Consider the following 16,173-nt stretch of genomic DNA (forward strand, 5'->3'; position numbering starts at 1 on the left):
GTGCCTCTTAGCTCAAGTAGATATAAGAGACTAAACGGGCAGCTTCTGTCCGGAGGTGAGATGGGGAGGCAGAGAGGGTTAAGAGCTGGTTGAATGGACATGGGGAATCAGGAGTGGAAAGGAGGAGTGTACTGTCACAGTATGGGAAGAGCAATGAGAGTCACATAACAATGTATGTATAAATTTTTGTATGGGAAAAAATTAAAAAATAAAATGTTAGCCTAGAACATTTTAAAAACTCTTTAAAAAAAAAAAAAATAGGGCTCGTCTTGTCTTTTAAGAAGCCCTTTCATACTAGGATATTGGATGAGTTACTGACCCTCTCTCTGAGTCTTAGTTTCCTCACTGAACAATGCCAACTCCTGTGCCTCAGGGTTGTTGTGAGGATTAAATGAGCTCAATCCTGAGCTTTAAGTGCTCAACACAGTGCTCAGCAGGCAGGCAGTGCTCTAACTGCTGTCCCCACATGCAGACTTTTAGTAGGTCACAACCTGGGCTTGCCTCTTCTCCAAGGGCAATGCTGCAGTGAGCACATGACCCTGGTGAGCAACAAGTGGGATCACATTCTTTGCAAATAGGTGTCCCAGTCTAGCCTGAAACCGCCTGAAGCCCTTGGCCCTCCTCACTGCCCTGACAACTGGTCCATGGGGGGCGGAGGGAGGGTTCCAGGGGGTGGAGGGAGGGTTCCACTGAGCCCTGCAGCCTCCAGGAATTGTCCACACTGGCCACTCTCATCACAAACTGTGCACTGTAACCCTTTATAGGAGTCCTCTCCTATCCTTGCCCCAGTGTTAGGGGCATGGTGGGAGGCCAGGGAACCCAAACATCAAATGAGCATTCAAGTGGACTGGGGGAGCCTCTGAAAGGAAGAGGCTCAACACCTCTGTCCAGCCAGGAGGTATTAAGGGGAAGACACATTTACCTTTCTCTTGACTGACCTGTTCACCAATGTGAAGAAGCCTAGCAGCAATGAGACCTCACCCCTTGAGCACAGCCACAAGGTCCCAAGCCCACAAGCGTCAGTCACTGAGAAATGTCTGCCTCAGTTGCAGTGGGACCTGTGGCGAACCAGGCCTGTGATAAACTCCAATCTGAAGGATTAATCTTAGGCTTCAAGTTTAGATGCCACACACCTATGGTCACCCTCTGTGATGGTTGTGTGTCAACTTGGCTGGGTCATGATTCTTAGTGTTCTGGCAGTCATATAATGTTGTGATCACTTCCCTGTTGAGAGCCGACATGTGATCAGCCCCATGATGGGATCTGCTGTGAGTAGCCAATCAGTTGAAAGGGAGTTTCCCTGGGTGTGTGGCCTGCATCCGAATATGAGCAGACATTCTGGCAAGGCTCAGGGGCTTTTGCTCATTCTGGATCCTGCAGCTGGCTCCTGTTCATCCGACCTCCGGTTCTTGGGACCCGAGCTACTAGTAGCTTACCTGTGGTCTTGCCTGTCGATCTTGGGTCCGCCAGCCCCTGAAGCTACGTGTATCAGGAGAAGCCTCTATCCTGATCCATGGGTTTGGGATGTCCCAGCCTCTACAACTGCCATGAGCCATTTCCTTGATATAAATCTCTCTATATATGTATTTATATGCTTTACTGGTTTTGCTTCTCTAGAGAACCCAGCCTAAGACATCCTCTCTCCTTTTCCTCTACAGTGATATAACTAACTACACACAAACATGCTTGCGTATGAGTACGCCAACCCCTCCCCAACCCACCCACACTCATATCACAGCTGATTAACTTTTTGGGAAAACACATGGCAAGTTCTTTAATTGATTTTATTTTTTACATAAAAAGTTCAGTAAAAATTGGATAAAGTAAAGTGATTTTAAGCAGTAAATCAATCTTATCAACATAGCACAAGGCTGGCCAAAACCACAAGGCAGCCTGCTTTGGGATATTTACATGATAACAAATTAAACCTTGCAGGAGAACTTAAACCATCCTTACAAAGTCTTCCTCTGATCCTAGCACATAGAAGCTAAAAGCAAAACAAAAACCAAACAAAAACCAGGAAAAAACAAATTATTTTCAATATATTCACATATACATTAAAATATAATACAGATCGTCAGGGTAAGGGGTCGTGGGGTGGGGATGCGCATGGGTCTGTGCGCTGACAGCACCGCCGAGGAGGAGACCCAAGTTTGAGAGTGGGGGTCAGGCCTTGGCCAGGGTCTCGGAGGGAGGAGTCTTCCCTAAACCCTTGCTTCTGATGGCCTCTAACCATGGCCCCAGCAGCTCATGACTAGGGATCACTTGTTGTAGATGGAGCTCATTTTTGTGGCTTTCAGTTGAAATCTGCAGGATTTGAATTTCCCCAGGGTGATGTGTCATCAGCAGCACAAGCCCTGATAGTGGGGTGGGGCAGAGAAAGCCCATAGGAGTTCTCCCCAGAGTTTGTCCTAGATGATCACCTGCCTTCCCACCCTAGCCCCATAAGTCACTCCAATTCAGTGTCCTCTTTGGGTTTGTAAACAGCCCCAAATTTCTGCATGTACTTCTTGATGTACTCCTTGGTTTTGTGTTTCACATTCTCATTGCACTCCAGGTCCTCAGGGTTCTTACAGTACTTCAGCTCTTTATTCATAACGCCATGTGTCAGCTGTCCAGGGCACAGGAAGAGAGACCATACCCACCAGTCAGAGTGGAAATGACACGGCAGGGGGAGGGATGCGGAATGGAGTGGTAACTCAGCCTATTGACCCAGGGCCCTTCGCACCGAGACCGGAACTTGAATAAGGGGGTAGGCTGGGGACAAGCTGGTGCTGATGTTACCAGAAAGGGAAAGCTCAGCTTTGGAAGTTTCCTAGGGAACTCCTGCTTTCGAATTAGAAGATGCTCCCCCCACCTTCCCTCCCATTTCCTCGGTCTCCAGGCTCTGTCACCTAGCAAGGAAAACCACACTTTCTGTGACAAAAGGTGCATGGTAGCCCAGAACACTAAGAAAGCATAGGCTGGGAGAGTACCTTGCGAGCCAGGTGTTTGAAGTCTTCAGTTGTGGTAATTCTTCCCACTTTGCAGTCAGGTTTCCGGTAAGGGTTCAGGCACTGGACAATGAACTGGGACATCTGCAGACCAGGGAAAGAGAACACGCTGCTCACCACTCCAGAAAGAGCAAGGAGCTGTGCTGAGCACATAATTAGAAAAGGTAGCATGTAGAGACAGCCATTCTTCCCTTTTTCTCCCCCAGGTTGGCTGATACGGATGAAAGAATACTAGTATTCCAGTGGGATCCTGGCTCAGCCCTGAGAGGGAAAGAGCTCTGATGGATTGTGCAAGCCTGAGTTAGAGTAGCAGATGGAATGAACCAGCAGCAGGACTTCACTGCCAAGTCTCACAGCAGCCCCAGGTTTCAGCCAATGAATCTTGTGTCCTCGGCCTAAAACACCCATAGCTAGGTTCCCTGGCCCCTAGACGCAGGGCAGAGTAGGTGTTCCACAGCTTACTAGGAGGACACCCAGGCACTTTGTTCTTGAAGGTTACTTAGTTTCCGTAAGTATTATACTTCACTTGATTCACACCACAGCCATGTGTGGCAGATGGCAGCATGGTATGACTGCTGGCAGGATCCTTTCCATTGCTCTAAAATTACTCCTACTGCTTCCAACATCCTCCTGGGCTGTTTCTGTAGTATTTGTACTATCCAGTGGCTCTCAAGAGACCATAGACACAGAACCTCACTTCTGGAAGTATTTGTGGTGTTAAGATCCGAGGACAAAGGGAGACCAGTAATAGCTACCTCATCAGGGAGACCCTTGAACAGGGCATTTACCTGGAACTCAGGTAAACATCCCCGAAACTCAGTGAGCCGTAGGCATTCAGAAATTCAAAGAACAAGGAAAAGCAAGGTAGGCGCTAAATATACAGCTGTTGATTGGCTTAGCTGAAACACCAATACTTTGAGACAGCGACAGTGAAAAACTAAATTTTATCCCTGGATAAGGCTTTTCCCTCCAACTCATTCCCCAAATATAGTCAGAGGGCTTTCATGCCCCCTCCTTAAAAACTTCCAATGGTTCCCTGTAACCTACAGATAAAGAAGGCCTTATATGAAAAAACACAATACCATCCAGCCTCATCTTCCAACATCCTTCACACATCCTGTAACAGACTCAACTCCCTGGAAGGGTCAATCCTCCCTCTTATACCCCTATATATTCTACTACCTTAAGTTATGTCCCTTCCTGGTCCATCTGGCCAAGTCTCACTCCTGCTTCAAAAGCCCTTCCTGACACCCAGGGTAGGGGCCACCAGCCTTATGGCGGCATACTCTTCACCCATCTGTCATTACTTATACTGCCAAGAGACTATGAGCCCCTTTAATCAATGAATGAACACTGGAGTCCACGACCTAGAGGCCATGAGGCAGAGAAGTTCAGTGTCCTGTGGCTAGAAACACACTTCCAGTTACATAAAGAGAAGCTGCTTTCCCTCAATCCCTTGATGATTAGGCAGACAAATGAGATACCACAGAAAGAGAACTGGACTTTGAGCCAGGTGGCCTGAGTTCAAGTCTTCTGGCTGTAACTTGCCTTCTTTGAACCTTAGAGTTCCTTCATTTGCAGAACAGGAATGACAGTCCCTGTTATGCCTACCTCAGGGCTACTGTGAGGACAAAATGACATAATGGATATGCAAGCTTACCCAGTTATAAAGGACCACACCGATGTGTCATCACACAGCAATTACAAAGCCGAAATCACAAAAGCAAGGTGATACCAAAAGGCAGGGCAGCCTAACACCACAAACAGCTCTCATTTGCCATGGATGCCACAAAAGGCTCACAGGAAAACAGGTAAGTGTGGTCTGCAGAGGGGCTCACTATCAAGCCACAGGAGAGGTGGCTGCAAAGTCCTCACTAGGAAAAGCAGCACTTCAGCAAGACACACAAGCTAAGACCTCATGTTCTTGGCTATGTTAGAGGAAGGGAGATGTCCATACTTGGGACAAGAAAGGGAATGGCTCAGGTTTAAGCCTGAGCCGCTTAGTGGCCACATCACCCAAACCTTACCTCTTTTCTGAATACTTCTTTGCTTTTTTTGGCCAGCTCACTGGATGTGTCTGCTTCTGCTGTCTTGGGCTTTTTCGAGGTCTAGAATTGGAAGAGAAAATATAACAGTGCTGGCATGAGAAGTCAGCTTAGCGATGCCCTGCTGTCCCAGAACCTTCTTTTCTTTGCCCCAGTTGGGACATCTCTCGGTAGTAGGATCTATTTATGAGTCCTGGCGCAGGGGCACGGCCTAGACTCAACCTAGATGCTGTTGCCATTCTCATCTTGTGATTCAATCTTGTCAGCTGGCTCCAACCTTCTACTCTAAGTCACAGCCACATCCTTGGTGTATGCTAACCATATCCAGTTGTTTCAGGGTCACTATCTCTGCACAGGAATATACTGTTTGACCCTGGACCACTCATGTCCCCATTCTGAGCTTTGGCTCCCGCCACCTGACTGTAAAGTTGAACCTGGGCTCAACAAACTGCATTTCTTCCGGTTTTGACATTGTAGGATCCCAGGACACAGGCAAAACATTATGCTCCAAAAACCTTTCCCCATACAACTGGTACCACACCATGGCCCACAACCAAGTCCCTCCAACCCCCTTGGATGCTCACCAACTTTCCTCCAAAGGCAGAATTGGCCAGAATTGGGAGACAGCCTCAGCATGCGGGAGAGGCTTCTTGTTACCTCCAGATCAGGAATGGAAAGGCTAAGCAGGTATCAAGAAATTAACCCACCCAGTGTCATCAAGTCAATTCCAACTCACAGCGACCCTATAGGGCAGAGGAGAACTGCCCCCAAAGGGTTTCCAAGGCTGTAAATCTTTACGGAAGCAGACTGCCACATCTTTCTCCCAAGAAGCGGCTGGTGGGTTCAATCTGCCACCTTTTGGTTGGCAGCCGAGCACTTTAACCACTGTGCAACCAGGCTATCAAGAGATTAGGGGAGAGGAAAACAGGGTCATCCAAGAGAGGGAGCAAATGAGTAGATGCTAAGATAGTGAAGCTACTCCATCCTAAGCTAGCAAGATGGTGACAAAGCCAGGAACACTCCCATCCAGCACTGCTGGAGAAGGGAACTGGCAAGTTCTCCCTAACCAGGCATTGCTAGGAAATCCTGGTGGCGTGGTGGTTAATAGTCTGGCTGCTAACCAAAAGGTCGGCAGTTCGAATCCACCAGCTGCTCCCTGGAAACCCTATGGGGCAGTTCTACTCTGTCTTATAGGTCGCTATGAGTCGGAATCGACTCGGCAGCAACAGGTTTGGTTTTCGGTTTTTTAGGCATTGCCAAGAGTTAGGGAGCCCTGACATTCAGAGCACTTCTCATGCAAGCATCTCCCCACACCTTTGCCCACCACCAGCCAGCCACTAAGCCCCTTCCCAGTAAGTGAACTTTTCCATGGAAAAGAGTAATTATGAACATTTCTCTGAATACAAGCCACTTCAGATGGATCTAGAAGCTACAGATGTGATTACAAGTACTTCGTTCTTTTGCTAGGAGTTTACAGAATTTATTCCACTTCCCCACCATTTCCCTGGTTCTGCTTTCACCCCTTCCATAAAGAATATGAAGGTGCTGGTAAAGAAGCTGTTCAACTCCCTCTGCTCTGGCGTAGCCCTAGGCAAAGGTGGCACTCCCTTGGCTTTGGGCTGCTATAAATCAGCATTCACTGATTTGTTATAAAAGCTTTATATATTCTCCATGTTTCTCCTTTCTTCCCTTGGCTGTGGGACAAAGGGAATGAGGGGCTGAATAGGAAGAACAAACAGATCCATCCTGTTTTCAGGAAACAAAACAAAACAAAACAACACAAGTAACTATTTTCAAATGTTTCAGTGTGGGATTCTGTGGTTATTTTTTCAGTTGTAGACAAAGTGTGGGTGTGTTTCAGAACAAGACCTTGGGTAACAAGGATCAAGAACTGCTTGAATAAGCCAAGGAAACTTTAAAACACAACCCCAGCTGTTCTCTTGTACAACTCAGAAGTGGGTAGCAACAAGTATAGAAAGCCCCTTCAGGGATGACAACCAACTCAAGGCTCCTGGTCCTAGGGAAGAGGCCAGGCTCTCAGTGAGAGCACTGCGTGAATAGGAATGTTCTGCTTCTCTCTGAATGGGTTATGTGTTCAGAAAGCTAAATAAATCCAGTGTATACTTAATAGCTTTCTAATTTAATCCCTCACTTGATGAGGTTTGTAGGACTTTAAAAACACAGTTAGGGAGAACAATCCACTAAGCTCTGTCTAGGAGCTCTCTTGGTCCTTCTGAGCACTGAGCAACTGGGACTGAGAAAGGAAATGTACAAATGAAGAGTCTCAGACTTAAATCACAGACATCATGAACAAAAACGAAGTACCAGGGAGTACCTGAAATTCGTGTACCCCTCTCTTCTTTGTCTACAGTCTGCAAATGGCATGGGAAATCATTTCAGAACCTGGCTAACACTTAGTCAAGTCTAGCACCAAGCCAGAGCAGGAGCTAGAGTCAGCGCCAAGGATAGCACCTGAAGTTCACAGACATGAAAAACTTTGGGAATCCCCTCCTCCCCAAAAGTCTCATTTAAAAATATAAGCATTTCTACAACATATAAATTGCCCAAACATCTAGTGTCAATTAACAATCTTTTAGCACAGGAAGGACATTAGACTAGACCAGTGAACGTCTACTTGTCAAGTGTGCAGCAAGTGGCCTGAGAGTCTATGATTCTAGGAATCCACCAGAGAAGGGGGAGGAAGCTATGATACATAAAAAGGTAGTGTTCCCAGGTCCTCAGTGATAATTAGTTTGCCTTGTTTCTCTGGGAATCTACGCAACTAGTGGCCAGATGAGAGCATACAATGAGATCTGCAGGGAGGGGGCCTGGCAGAAAGCTGGTGCTTAGTGCCTTTAGAAGCTGACTCTGCCATCAGCCTTCATCGGTGGCACAACTGGATTCTCAGGGAATCTGGTCTGAATATGATAAGGGAGGCCTAAGTAGCTTCACATTACCCAAGGTGAGGTTTGAGCCCTTCTGGCTTAGCTGCCAATGACCTTAAATTTGTTGGGGTGGTTCTGGAAACCAACAGTGACTATGTAACACAACAAATACAAACTCGATCCTTTATCATACATACAGACACAAGCATGTCACAAAGCTCATGTGCCTTGGAACCTGGGTGTGGTCTGAGAAGTTGCAGAAATGAGTTCTAACAAAGGGAGAGCAGAATATACCCAGCTAACACTTCTCTTGTCCTGAATTTAATTACTACCGACTGCAACGTGAAATATAAAACATTATTCAATGAGGAACTGTATCTTTTGGAGCAATCTGAATCAAGAAACAGAAGAAGCTGAGCCATCAGAAATACTATACACACAGTTCAACCTAAACTCTGAAACACATGAATGCATATGGGCACCTCCATTAACATGTAAACATCCATTACAAGATTAAGAAAGAAGAATCCTTGAAAATAATAAAAACTCAGTATATTCTGTTTTGGAGTTGCTACCACCTTAGGTAGTAGAAAGAGTAAAAGAATTTATTTCATTGTGTGGTTCTGAGTGAGGCACTCAACTGCACTATAGTTGGTCAAAAAATGCAGGCAGAGGGCAGCAACAGGAACAAAAAGGTCTCTAATGCACTTTCTAGCAATAAAGGTTTAAAAGTCTGACTGGATTACATGCCTACTCCATCTGTTCCACTCAGAGAAAAGTGACATTCATAAAAAACATGGAACTAAGGTCCTAAAGACATCAGTAGGCCTCGTACCCTGTGCATCTGGCCTCAAGGTGCAGTGCAGCCTTGGGGGTTTCCCTCTGGTCTCTAGTTAACGATCAGGTTGTACTTATTAGGCAATTTAACCTTCTGCTCTGCAGAGATCTAGGCTCTGGCTTCTGAAAATCCTCTCTCAAAAGGAATTTCCTAGTTTCCTCTCATCACAGTGATTCCATATGGAATCATTCTGCAAATTCCCCCTAGCTCCAAAGAAGACGGGATTATCAGCTGAAAGGACTCTTAGCCCATGATCTCACCCCTCTGCAACTCCCTCAACCCAACAAATACTCTGCAACTACTATTTTAACATAACACTCGTTATATCTCTAGGTGACTTCATGTTAAAAGCCAGGAGGCAGCAGCAAATAAACAGCTGTTTCTCAACTGTGCAAGCAGTCAGCAATGATTCAGGTCTGGGGTTAACAAAGGGAAGACTGAAGAATCCTGACTTCACACTCCATAAGATGGATGATGGAAGAGAGTATAAAATGACCAAGAAGAGGGAGCAACACTGGAGGACGACAGAAGGAGGGCTCTCACAGACATTAGTCTCATCATCAAAAGCTTTCACTACTATTCATCTAGCATCACACTAACCAGTTGCCATCGAGTCGATTCCGACTCATAGTGACCTTACAGGACAGAGCAGAACTGCCCCACAGGGTTTCCAAGGAGCAGGTGGTGGATTCAAACTGCTGACCTTTTGGTTAGCACCACATGGCACTCTTCAAAGACTCCTCTTTCCCTTCCACACTTTCTCTAAGTCACACCCCTACGTTTCTAACAACCACTAATCTACTGATGATTCAAACCTAGTTATAACTGCCTACCAGCCATTCTTATCTTAAATCCAACAGGTATTTCAAATTCTACAATGAACTTACTTCTACACCTCTGCCTGCTCTTTCCTACATTCCCTAGACTAAATAAAGGGAATTTATCCACCCAAGCTAAAAACAAGGTGGATGGACCCTCCTGCTTACATACCCATTTGGTTGCTAAGCCCTAAAAGCTACCTTTCAAATGAGTCCTGAACATCTCCACTCTTGGTTCACTCTCTTACTTTCCCTGAACTATTCTAACACTCACCAATCTGATCTCCCTGCTTCTGATCTCACCTTCTCAAATGGGCCTGTTTCACTAGACGGACACACAATTTATTGTCTGACTCCTCTGCTTTAAAAGCATTTACTGGCTTCCAAGACCCTACGGTACAATAATCACATCAGTAGGATGTGACATGTATCAGAAGGATACCATACGAAATTACTTTAACTGTCCCCTATCTACGTTGTCATGTCCTATCTTTATACCTTTGCAAAACCTGCTTTACCTGCCTGGAATGCTCTTTCCTGCTCACCTTAGCTATAGGTAAGATTGTGTTTTCTGTGACACACTGCCTGATGCATCTTCTCAGCATCACCTATCACTGTGCTCCCACAGCATTTTGTACACGTCTACCAGAGCAATTAACACACTGTATTCTTCGTTTACAGATCTGGCTATTTCCTTAGACTGAACTACCTGAAGACCAAGACTCAGTTTTACTTCTCCTCCTACCCCTAAAACCTCACACAGGGTCTGTAAGTTAATCAAAACTTAAAATGGCACAGTCTGTACCTCCAATGGGAATAAAATCTAAACGAAGCCCCTAAAGATGAAAAAAAAGGGAGGGGGGCAGAAGGAATAAAGACACGCCCCATAAGCATCCTTCTCCTGTCTACTGAGATGCTAACTATGTAAACATGATTCTAAAATGATTATGAAGGGTTGATGCATGTTAAGTCCCTAGCTATCAAAGACCTACTCAGATTAGGTCCTGCAGGAGGACTATGGTCTGGAAAAGGGTCTAAAGACAGACATCTCAAGGCTTTGACTCATCCTTCAGGGCCAGGTTGATTGGAAGATCAAAGCTCATTTGTTCTATCTACTGTACATAGATCAAAGTGTTAACAGAATATATGACTTTGCTTTGGATTTTCTCATTAGAAATACAAGAAAAGATGAAGCTGACAAATCAGAGATAGAAGCCTAAGAAGCTAAGACACAGGAAGCATATAACACTTATGGACTTTTTCCCCTGGGTTCCTGTCTCTATCAAAAGGGTTTACAATGGCTGATTTTTCGAAAGTAGATCACTAGGCCTTTTTTCTGAGGCACCTCTGGGTAGACTCAATCCTCCAACCTTTAAGTTATCAGCCAAGTGCGGTAACCATCTGCACCTCCCAGGGACTCCTAGGTCAGGCAAAAAACTTTGAGGGGAAGAATAACTACCAGACAGCTATAAGCAAACAATCGCAGCGCTCACAGGAGGCTGGAAGACGGAGCAGAGAGACCTCAGTGTTAACATGAGGCATTCAGTGGAGATTCCAAAAAGTCCACCCCTTAGGAGTCACCCTCGAGGAAAGGCTATTCTAGACTCAATCTAACAATGATGAAAAATAAGTCTCTAAAAAAATCAAGCTTAACTGGCTACTAGAACAAAGCTCAACACTCTTTAATGGAAGATAACAAAAATCCAGAAACTCAATGTAAAAAAATGGAAGCACAGGGGCATCTGACCTTCTCTAACCTCAGGAAGGGGAGGAGAGAGAATAATCGTTAGCATCAGCCCAAGGCTGATTCCTTTGAGGTGGAGGTCAGACAGCTCCACTCTCCAACCTTTTTACCAACTCTGACACCAGCCGTCCCTCACACAGCACTTTCTACTTCTTTGCTGGGTTCGATAATATGTTGCATGGCCACAAAGAACTCACAGACCATACTCACAGTTACGGAGTTTATTAGGGAAACAACACGCTACAACTCAAAATCAGGATCAGGAAGCATGTAAGCAAAGTCTCCCTTCTTCAGTGCAGGACAGCTCTATCAGCTCCTCAGCCATGCAGGCCTCCTCTAAGAACCCTGAGTACTGCTATTCTTGCCCTGAGGACAGCCTCCTCTTGGCCCTGCCATCTGTCACCACCAACTCTGCTGCAAGGCCCCTTCGGAACCTAAGTCTTCAGTGTTACAGCCCCTGACGCATGTTGTAGCTCTTTTAGGAAGTTCCTTGCCTCCTCACTCTGATTCTTCTCTCTTCCTTCTGCTTTCTTCCTCCTCCTTTCTGTCTGAAAAACCTCCGTTGGGCTGGCTGCATATATACACAACTTCTTGTCAATTTCAAGGCATGAACCACCCCCAGCAGGGGCCATAAACTGACTGATCCCCTCTTGGTAGGCCACAGACACCTTATTTGTATACCAGGCTATAGTCACCTCATTTGTATAGTCTACAGTCGCTTTATCTGCATGGGTATATTGACCAATCCCTGCAAGGTACATACCAATCACAGGGCAGGCTACAGCCCAGGGCCAGACAAAAAGTCAAGTTGTTTACAGCTTGCCCAGGAAATGTCAATCAACCTGGACAAAAGTAACAAACCCTTCAGGGTAGAAAACTAGGGCAAAGGTAACTCCTCAGGGCTTAGGGGAAAGGTCTCTCAAGGTGTTTTTTCAAAGAACCAAGGCAAAAGGCCACATAAAAGAACTCATTTCACCCCAAGAACCTTAAGCAAAAACCTACACACGTATGTGAACACTTGTTTATGGAAAGCTTCATATACATTTTATTCCTCTTTGTGAATAAATTTTGAAAAACCTCTGAAGAAAGGCTCTCCTTCACACGTGGCAAAAAGTGGCCTTCACTAACTAATGGAAACGTTCCTAAAGGCAGATGATTCCCCTTATCACTGCCAACACAGAAAGCTCCCCACATATAGGTGCAGTCTTCTGCTGGGGGTGCTGGTCAGCCCTCTCCCTGCTCCCACAGGTCCAGAGTTGGGGGCTCAGCGCTCAAGTGGATTCACAGACACACTCTTCCAGCTTTTATGATACCTGACCAAAATAAGACCAAAATTTTGCTCACTATTTATACTCAAAGATCATCAAAATGGTATTTCACATAAACCATTATTATTCAATAGAAACGCATTAGAAGACCCTAAAAACAGAACAATAACTTGTTTTCCTAGTATCATCCTAAGGCAGAGTGGTAACGAACTTTACTAAAATATTCAAAGGCTTCCCACTACACACGGAGAGTAAAATTCACACCCTTCTACATTTTAAAAACCCCAAGAAACATCCTCACAATGCCCTTCCAACCTCATCCTTGATTATAACTTTTATCATGCCTATGCTCCTCCCACAAATAAACAGAATCATTCCCCAAACATATCTTAAACTTTCCCCCTTCCTCGCCTTTGCCCCAGCATTCCCTTTAGCCTATCTCTGCCTACTGGAAATTTTTTATCCTTTAAAGACATGTTCAAATGCCACCTCCCCACAAAGCCTTCCCAACTTCCTCTGGTTGAATTTCTTCTTCTGTACTCTTGGGATGAAGAAACATTAACAGCTATAAGCAACCATTTGTGCCCATGCTCAGGAGGTAGGTGGTGCAGGGCTGCCAATGTAGGTAGGGACAAGCTTGAAGAAGTAAGGCAGAAAGAGGATGGCTTGGAGTCTGGGGTAATGTGTGACTTCATAAGAGCTGAGAGTGTCTAAGCTCTGGGATGTAGACAAAATGATCGGATTGATATGTCAACTATGGCAGTCTGCATTCTCACTCTCTCTCAAAGACTCATATAATTCTATATGTATGTATCTCAGGCCAGTTAACACATGGGTCTTGGTGATCATCCCCATTACCAGGTAAACTACTTGAGCAGTGGATCTAGAGCACATCACTATCATCTCTTACCCTCAACCCCAGCACTGTGATTTATAAAAAAAATCCCGTAACTATTGAGTTACTTTTCCTTAAAAGGATTTCCAGCTTTGACTCTCACTTTGTTTCACATATGGAGAGAAGTAACACCAGAGATGTCGAGGATCCTGACACCATCATCTGAGCACAGAATGTAGCCAATACCACTTCTGACTTTCAAGTTACATGAGCCAATACATCTTTTTGTGTTTATGCTGGTTTGAGCTGTGTTTTTGTCAGATAAAAAACTGAAAGGGCATTTTCAGATACAAAGATGTGATAGTAAATGTGTTATAAACAGTAAAAAGAAAGCGTTTTATGAACAAGAATAAGGAAGAAAACTTTAAACAAAAGCAAGACAATTTCTGTTTTCTTTTCTTCTTAATTATACAGCTAGAATGTTTAGGGCTGATTACCTACCAAAGGTGTCATTTTCCTAACATGAAAACATCAGGTGTAAAACCTCCTCAAATTGATTTCTGTCATCTGCTCAGGTAGAAATGATACAACTATATCATTAACAGGTCAAACGTTACTATGCTTAACACTTTCTCTCAAAGAACTAAATGAGCCCTATCTTAGTGTGATTATGATTCTTTTTGGAGAGAAGATACTTCTCCCTTTAACTATTTGATCACAACAGGAAATAAATGTGGCAGCTTAATTACTTTGTGCACTCTCACTGTATTATTTGAATCCCAGTACAGACTTTATACACACACACACACACACACACACACACACACACACACACACACACACGCACATACTCTATGGAGAAGAATAATAATGGAAAACCTTCCCTCTAATCATCTCTGGAAAATGACATCTTAGGATAACCATTAGAAGCCTCACTCTATAACTCCCCTGAGGCAGTTAAGAGTTAGTATTAGGAGGAATGTTTTCTCTTTATGATTTCCCACTCCCTCTTATTTTTACATACATACTCTCCCTCAACATACATGGGCACACCAATATATCACAGTTATTTCTGAATTAGGCATTGAATTTAGTTCAGTGCTCTTTCCCTTCCTAAGATACACTATATTTGCTTTTGATGACCTCTGAATGGAATCTTTGTTTAATATTTTTGAAATAATGTGATGATACAAATGTTAGGAGGCTAGTCTTAAACAATAAAGAAAGAGAAAGGCTGCACTACGTGTTTAGTTAAAAAAATTCTAGTTCTCCTACAGGTATATAATATAGTGGAAGTCCCTCAGTCAAACAGCCCTTCTACTATGAATACAGAATGTGCTATCACTTTAGCTTTGTTTTACTGATTTCTTAACCTTTTTAGTCTGTCCCTATAACCAACTGAAGCACACCTTGAGGATGTAAATAGAAAGTTGTATATTATAATATACATATCCTATTATGTACACAGAAAGTAATTATATATTCTAAAAATATCTTGTTCTTTCAGAAACCTATTCCCATGTTTCAAAAAAAGTATTAAAAATACACAGGATTCTTAGTGATTTCTTAGATTACTGGTGTGAAATTTAAGCTATCTTCTTTACTAGTGCTATGGAGTTCCTGGGTGGTACAAATGGCTAATGTACTCAGCTGCTAACCAAAAGGCTGGAAGTTTGAGTATATCCAGAGGCACCTCAGATGAAAGGCCTGGCAATCTACTTCCAAAAGATTAACCACTGAAAACATTATGGAGCACAGTTCAACTCTGACACACATGGGGCTGCCATGAGTCAGAATCGACTTGATGGCGATTTTTTTTTTAGAAGTGGTATAACCAAAAACCAACCCAGCTGCCATGGAGTCAATTCCGACTCACGGTCACCTCTGGGTGACTTGAACCACCAATCTTTCAGTTAGCAGTGAAGTGCTTAACTGTCTGCGTCACCTAGGGACTCCCATAAGTGGTACAGTTGAAAAGAGAAAACGTTCCTTCCCTCATACATGACATAGCAGAGTGTATAAATCCCACCATCTTAGTCATTCCCAAGCAGAATTTCTACTTGGGAATTATTTCTATTACCTCACTACACAACGAAAACAAAAATTATAATTTTTAGTTGGTGGTTTGAATCCAGAAGTAGAGACTCAGGAAAAAATACTTCTCTGTAGCCATAGAAAGCTATTTTTTTAGCCTTCTGAAGTTCCTCTAGTTGTTCTTATAGCCACAATATCCTGATCATTTATCCTGACTTAAGTCTGGCCCTTCAAAGCCACAAGGCTTTTACAACTCAGGCAAGCATTAAAAGCTTCGTTTTTATAATTCACAAAATACTTTGTAATTCATGTGTATATCTGTGTGTCCTTATGTAATCCAGCTGTGAACTTTAAAACTTGACTACCCTCTCCCAACTTTTATTTATAATTTTTTAAACTGTTCTTTAGATGAAGATTTACAGAACAAATAATTTCTCATTAAACAGTTAGTACACATACTGTTTTATGACAATGGTTAACAACACCAAGACATGTCAACACTCTCCCTTCTCAACCTTGGGTTCCCTATTACCGGCTTTCCTGTCCCCTCCTGCCGTTTTAGTCCTTGTCCCTGGCTGTTGTACCCCATTAGTCTCATTTTGTTTTACGTGGCTGTCTAATCTTTGGCTGAAGGGTGAACCTCGTCTCCCAACTTTTAAATGTAATTAACCAAACTAACAGGGTTTGGGTATCTTTTTTTTTTTTTTTTTTTT

At 43.9% G+C, this 16,173-nt stretch overlaps 1 protein-coding gene across 5 annotated transcripts in view; it reads right to left on the minus strand.

Annotated features, from left to right (window-relative positions):
• Nucleotides 1–1,742: 1,742 nt before the first annotated feature.
• The window catches only part of SETD2 (SET domain containing 2, histone lysine methyltransferase), a 141,756-nt gene continuing 127,325 nt past the window's right edge, over nt 1,743–16,173 (minus strand). For 3 of the 5 annotated variants that reach the window (XM_023726410.1, XM_023726414.1, XM_023726403.1), the window contains 3 exons: nt 5,021–5,101; nt 2,976–3,077; nt 1,771–2,611 (listed from right to left, as the gene is read on the minus strand). In XM_023726410.1, the coding sequence (XP_023582178.1) occupies nt 2,450–2,611; nt 2,976–3,077; nt 5,021–5,101 (345 nt within the window). In that variant the 3' untranslated portion in view covers nt 1,771–2,449. Of the gene's footprint in view, nt 2,612–2,975; nt 3,078–5,020; nt 5,102–12,157; nt 12,637–16,173 lie in introns of those variants that run through there. The other 2 variants (XM_004368467.2, XM_023726413.1) reach the window with 2 other exon arrangements.

This window comes from Trichechus manatus, unplaced genomic scaffold (genome assembly GCF_000243295.1).
Source record: "Trichechus manatus latirostris isolate Lorelei unplaced genomic scaffold, TriManLat1.0 scaffold00001, whole genome shotgun sequence".
In the NCBI taxonomy this organism is placed as follows: domain Eukaryota; kingdom Metazoa; phylum Chordata; class Mammalia; order Sirenia; family Trichechidae; genus Trichechus; species Trichechus manatus.